At 59.4% G+C, this 6,545-nt stretch overlaps 1 protein-coding gene across 1 annotated transcript in view; it reads left to right on the top strand.

Annotated features, from left to right (window-relative positions):
• Positions 1–6,545, top strand: part of SORL1 (sortilin-related receptor, L(DLR class) A repeats containing) — a 136,287-nt gene that overhangs the window by 80,949 nt on the left and 48,793 nt on the right. Inside the window, exons 26-27 of the mRNA XM_014541910.1 lie at positions 1,682–1,801; positions 5,927–6,052. Of these exons, the coding sequence (XP_014397396.1) occupies positions 1,682–1,801; positions 5,927–6,052 (246 nt within the window). The remainder of the gene's footprint in view (positions 1–1,681; positions 1,802–5,926; positions 6,053–6,545) is intronic.

Here is a 6,545-nt window from a genome sequence, read left to right on the forward strand (position 1 = left end):
TCACCGCGCAGGGATGCCGCGAGCGTGGCCGCAACAGCGAGGAGGGGGTTCTGATGAGCTCAGTGCTTGTCAGAGCCGAGCCGACGGCCCTCACCTCTGGGTGGCTGGGAGGTCAGCCTCCTGAGGACACATATCTGCACTCTGTGAACTGTGTTATTTTTCTTTTTCTTTTTTTTTTTTTTATTGATTTCAGAGAGGAAGGGGGAGAGAGAGAGCCAGTTCTGGGGCTGAGCTTGCGTCTGGCAGGGCCTGCTCGGCAGCAGGGTGCTGACTCACAGGGACTAGGCTCCTGTCTGCCTCTCAGAGCATTTTTGAGGGGAATTACATGAATTTTTTCATCTTTGTAGAAATATGAAGTTCAGAACAGTCTGTGGGATGCACAGCTGTTTTCCCTTCCTGCCGCCCATCTCCTCGACACTGGAGGGCTCAGTGCTCAGGAGTTCTGCTCTGGTGGGAAGGAAGCTGCGTGTTGCATTGCTGGCAGCATCTCCCTCCCTCACTGGCACGTGTTTGACCATTAAAGCCACAGCACCTTCAGATCCCCGCCCGTTAGCGGGTCCTCAACCTGCCGGAGGGCCGTGGTCCCTCCACAGGCCCAGCCTTTCCAACGAGTAACCGAGTCTCCAGCTTCCCGAGCAGCCTGGCTCTTGAGGAAGGCCAGCGAGGCCGCCACGCTGGGCCAGAGGCTTGGCTGCTACTGTTGATGAAGCTGTTTTAAAATTCCGTTTCTTCTTTTTTAATGTGTTTTTATTGATTTCCGAGAGGGAGTAAGAGATGAACATAAGAGAGAATCATCAATCGGCTGCCTCCTGCATGCCCCACACTGGAGATTGAGCCTGCAACCCGGACATCTGCCCTGACCGGGAATCGAACCCGGGACCTCCTGGTTCACAGGTCGACGCTCAACCACTGAGCCACGCCGGCCCGGCTAAAATTCCATTTCAAGGCGTTGCTTCACTGCTACGCTCAGGACACCGTCCCGGGGCATAGCCTCCTTCCAGGTCCTGGCAGGCCGGCTGCCCCCCTCCCTCCGGGACAGCCCGACGGACATCTGCCCTGATGGGGAATCGAACCCGGGACCTCCTGGTTCACAGGTCGACGCTCAACCACTGAGCCACGCCGGCCCGGCTAAAATTCCATTTCAAGGCGTTGCTTCACTGCTACGCTCAGGACACCGTCCCGGGGCATAGCCTCCTTCCAGGTCCTGGCAGGCCGGCTGCCCCCCTCCCTCCGGGACAGCCCGCAGCCAAGCCCTGGGCTCTGCTCACAGCGGCCCCAGCCCCCTCTGTGGGCAGGTTCAGCACTGACCCTCCCGGAGCTAAGCTCCCTCGGGACTGTTCATTGCTCCTTTTCTGCGGCCACAGGCTCTGTCTCTGGAAGCTTCTGTGTCTTTAATTCCACTTTCTGGGCAGCTAGAGGGTGCTTCCCTCCTCCCCATCAACAGGCGTGGGAATGAAGGTTTGTCCAGTGCACGGAGCTGATGGACGCTCCTCCCAGAGGCAGGCGCTGAGGGGGTGGGTCTCAGGGCACTGGCCCAGCGGGCCTCCTCGGTGCCTCCCTCCCTGGTTAGTTCTCGCCTGCTGCCGGGGGCCGTCGATGGGGCTGGGTGCACTGTGACCCTCGGGACTCGGCCGCAGGGGCTGAAGCCGCGCGCTGTGCTCACCCCCGGTTTCACCTGCAGAGACGCACCAGTGCCGGGACGACGAGTACAACTGCAGCTCGGGCCTGTGCGTGCGCGCCTCCTGGGTGTGCGACGGCGACAACGACTGCAGGGACTGGTCCGACGAAGCCAACTGCACGGGTCAGTGTCCGCACGCGGTCCTGGGTCCTGGGTCCTGCTCCGCTCCTCATGGGAGCCTGCGGGGGCCCAGCGCCTGGGCTCTGAGAAACAGGCCCAGACACCACCCATCGGTGCTGCTCCACAAGCTGGCCCAGCCGCTCAGCACGAAGGCAGACCGCCCCGCCTGCACTGAGGGGTCTCCTGCGAGAGCGTTCTGTGAACTGACGTGTCCCGAGTGCACGGCGTTGGTTGGCGTGCGGGCTCGAGCTGCGCTTCCCTCAGGACCAGCAGTAAGCAGCTCCCCGCCGGCCCCTCGTCTGGGCCATGTGTGGAGGGCACTGAACCAGCTCATGTTTCTGAATCTCGGGGCATCATGGGTTCCCCAACTTTGAGAACGTAAACGGTGCTTGCATCTCTTTGGGGTGAGCGTTCATTAAAAATGAACCTGGAAAGAACACGAGAACATCAGCGAAGGCTGATCCTGTGGTGTGAGGTCGAGGTGCTGTTCTGGTTCTGCTGAGGAACGGGCTCCTCCTGTGATCACTCAGCTTTTGTGGCTGGCTGAGTGCAGGAATGCGTATGCAGCTTGGGGAGGGGGGGCAGAGCTGGGGACGTGGGGGAGGAATGAACAGGACTTCGGTGCCTCCTGTGGACTTCCCCGCACCCAGCTCCACACTGCCCTCCGGCCCTGGCTGTGCTTCCACTGCCTCCCGACGGTTCTCCTTCCTGCCGCCCATGTGGGGCGGGGGGGGCGGTCAGGTGTGAGCTCATTGAGGTGTGAGCCTGGCGCTTCACTTCCTCGCCAAGTAAATGGTGCAGAGCCCAGAAAATAGGTTGGCAGCCGACCTGCTGCCCCGCTGCCTGCTGGTCTGTGCGGGGCGTGCTCCTTGCTTTCCGCTCCCCCCCTTCGCTTTCCGTGGAATTGAGGCGCTTCCCACCCCTCGGCATCGGCTGTGACCTTAAACATTTGACTTGTGTGCTTTTACCTGTTACTTTCTGTGTGTTCTTCACCAACTTCCTGTCCCGGACCTGCAAGGGCTTCAGAATGCTTCCATCCTGATCGCTGCACGCAGTGCCAGTACTTAGCACTTAAAACACTGAGTACTTCGTGTTTCGTTCTACAATTCAAAAGCCCTACAGTTAGTAATTCCTATTATTTTTTAGTGATAACTCACTAGGGCGCCTCCCTCTTCTCCAGTTACCTTTGCTTCTGTAACCAGTGCTCCCCGTGGCCCCGCAGTGTTCCTGAGTGAGCGGTGAACTCTTTGAGGCTCTGTTGGTGTAATCACGCCTCCGTTTCACTCTCGGTCCTGAGGGCAGGTGCACCTGCCTGTCCTGGTGCGCAGTCCCTTCCGTACGTGCTTCCATGGAGTCTTTCTGCCTCCTCCGGGCTGAGGTCAGTCCTCCTGAGCGTTCCTGCTGAGCGTGATTGGCACCATCTCCAGTTCTCGTCAGCGTTCGTTTTGTGTGCGTGTGAGGGTGGGCTGTTGCAATGCAGCGTCACCTGCGAGGTGTGGCATCATTTCTATGCTGCTGGCTTCCTTTCCAGACGACGAGGATCTGCCGTTCTCCTTGTTCTGGGACATGGCAGCCTCGTCTTCTTGCGGTGTCTCCTGCTCTCTCAGGGCTCATCCACCGTGGCCGCAGCCGCACTCTGTTCTGTCGCTCCCGCCTCCCGAGTCTGTGCTGTCTCTCCGTCTGCTGGAATTTCCTTTCCCTCTCAGCTTCCCCTTCTAGTTCAGCAGTTCTCTTTCCAGCTAAATCCAACCTGCTTCCCACACACCAGCCGAGCTGTTTCTATGTCCTGTTTTCATCTCTGGAATTCCTGTCTGGGTCTCTTTCAGACCCTTTATGTCAGCGCCCTCGATGCTTTGTGTAGCTTTTTATGTCATCACCGTTCAAGTTGTGTTGACATTAGCGTTGTCCCCTCATTCACGTCCCGGCGGAGCAGGGTTTTGTGGTGCTGAGGCCCAGCTTCTCTCACCGTCTGATCACGCTGCCCTGCCTGCCGTGGTTGGTTCACCTGTGAGGGGGTGTGGAGAGGACCTGCCGAGGGTGGGACAGTGGCCTCTGGGAGAACCCGGTGTGTCCTGGCTTCGTGATTGTTCCTCCGGCAGCTCTTCCGAGTCTGACCGTCAGTCGTCTTGCCATGCGGAGGATGGCTCTTTACCTTCCCCAGACTCTTCAGTCTGTATCAAAGTCAGTTTCTCTCACCCTGTCATTAAACACACTGCTTACCGGACCCTCAGTCTCGGGGAGCTCGTAGTTCCTCGGAAGACGGGGAGTCAGGAAGGTGAGTCCTTGCACGCGGAGATCGCGCCGACCCGTCAGGCTCTGCGCTCGGCCGCTGTGGGGTCTGGCGGTCTCCACTCGCCTCTCAGAATTCCTGCTGGAAACCCGTGAGCCCTCCAGAATGGTTTCAGTTAGACATGAAGTGCATGGGCCGCACAACAACAACCAGGTCCGTATGGAAATGAGTTCCTGCAAGCGTCTTATGAGAATGAGCGAGGCTTTGGTGAGGGACTTGTTTAAGGCTGTCAGGCTTGTAAAGCCAATAAATCAAAATGTTTCCGGGCAATGGCTGTTCCTGGGGCAAAGGCTCCTGCCACATGCCTCACAGTACTCCTCTTCCCAGAGGCAGGTCTGCTTTAAGGGCCTGCAGTGGATCTGAGTGCCGAAGTCGAGTGTTGAGGCGTGTGGTCTGGGTGCATGCTGTCAGGCGCAACATGACCTTCAGAGAGATGTGAGGACAGCAGTGACAGGCCACCTGGCTTGCAAAGTCAAGCTGTCTGTATTTCAGACGATTGCAAACAGCCTCGGATCCAGGAGACATTCCCGAGAGCATTGGAACCCATGTTCCCACCCGTGGGCAGCGTATTGCGAACCATCTCGCCTGGACCAGTCACTGCCGTGTGCGCCCACGGCCTGTTTGTTGTTGTTGTTGTTGTTGCTCCTCCTGTTGTGAAGACATCCCAGCCACGTAGAGAAACGGGCAGCGAGCCTGTCCAGCTCGGTTAGGCCGCGTGAAGCCGTGGTGAAGAGGGCGGCCGGCTCCCATGCAGTAACGGGCAGACAGGAGCCCTCCCGAGGTGGGGCGGGGCTGATGGAGAGGGCAGGAGGGGTGCCGGCTGGATTTGAGGCTGAGCGTCTACATTTGACCTGGGCTTTTAAAAATATATATATTTGTATTGCTTTCAGAGAGGAAGGGAGCAGGAGAGAGAGGGAGAAACATCAGTGACGAGAGAGAATCATGGATCAGCTGCCTCCTGCACGCCCCCACTGGGGATCCAGCCTGCAACCCGGGCATGTGCCCTTGACCGGAATTGAACACGGGACCGATGCTCTGTCCATTCAGCCAAACCAGCTAGGGCCTGACCTGGTCCTCGCCCAAGGCTTTGAGATATTTCTAAATGACTCGCTGTGGCCGCAGCCCCGCGTGCCCAGGAGGCTGTTCACTGACCGCCCGCCCGCCGTCCCCCTTGCCTCCGTTCTGTGATGGTTGCCGTGGGTACCAGCTACCCTGGTTGCCTGGCAGACGTTGCTCTTGACAGTCCAGAAAGGTAGCCAAGTCCCGGTTCTGGGCTTGCTTTCCTTGTGATGGTGGAAAATCTGTTATGCTTTTGGACGTAAGGTTTTCCACGTTTGAAACGGGGCAGTTTATTTGGAATCTAAAGTCACGGCCTTTCTGAGCGTCCAGGTCCTTGGATGGCAGGACAGTGGGTGACACGGGCCCGGACAGGGCGGGGCTGGGGCTGGGCTCCTGCACCTGCCACGGAGTCTCCGGTCGTTGGGGCCGACAGGAGCGAGGGGTTACGTGAGAAGTAAAGTAGCGAAGACGAGTGGAAGCACGGGCTCTGGCCCTGGGCAGCCTGGTGCCATCGGTGCTCCCCTGTGCCTGTGGGCATGTGTCTGAGTCCCCAGGCCCGTTCCAGCTGCCGCAGGGGAATGGCGCTCCCCCTGGTGGTGGAAGCACAGCTTTTAGCAGGTCCCTCTGCTTGTGTAACATGGCGATCCCACCGCCTCAGGTGCCGCCCTGCGGGAGGCTGCGCCCACCACTCACTCAGGCAGCCCCTCCTCGGCAGCTCCTGGAGGTCCAGGGGGAGCGAGAGCAGGGCGCTGACTGTTCTCTCTTCTCGTGGCCGGCAGCCGTCTACCATACCTGTGAGGCGTCCAACTTCCAGTGTCGCAACGGACACTGCATCCCCCGGCGCTGGGCCTGCGACGGGGACCTGGACTGCCAGGACGGCTCCGACGAGGACCCCGCCAGCTGCGGTAAGTATGCACGCTCAGTCTGCTCCTGAGCATCGCTAGCATCCACCGCTCAGGAGGAAGAAGCAGGACATGAGCACTGCCCTGCTGTGCCCGGGTGCCCACGCTGACAGCCAGGTGTGCCCGTGTGCCCACACTGACAGCTAAGTGTGCCCAGGTGCCCAAGCTGGTGCCCATGCTGACAGCTAAGTGTGCCCATGTGCCCACGCTGACAGCTAAGTGTGCTCATGTGCCCATGCCAACAGCCAAGTGTGCCCGTGTGCCCATGCCAACAGCCAAGTGTGCCCGTGTGCCCACTGACAGCTAAGTGTGCCCATGTGACCACACTGGCAGCTAAGTGTGCCCATGTGCCCACAATGACAGCTAAGTGTCCCCGTGTGCCCACGCTGACAGCTAAATGTGCCCAGGTGCCCAGGCTGGTGCCCACGCTGACAGCTAAGTGTGCCCATGTGCCCACGCTGACAGCCAAGTGTGCCCATGTGCCCACGCTGACAGC

Source organism: Myotis brandtii, unplaced genomic scaffold (assembly GCF_000412655.1).
Source record: "Myotis brandtii unplaced genomic scaffold, ASM41265v1 scaffold1074, whole genome shotgun sequence".
Lineage (NCBI taxonomy): Eukaryota > Metazoa > Chordata > Mammalia > Chiroptera > Vespertilionidae > Myotis > Myotis brandtii.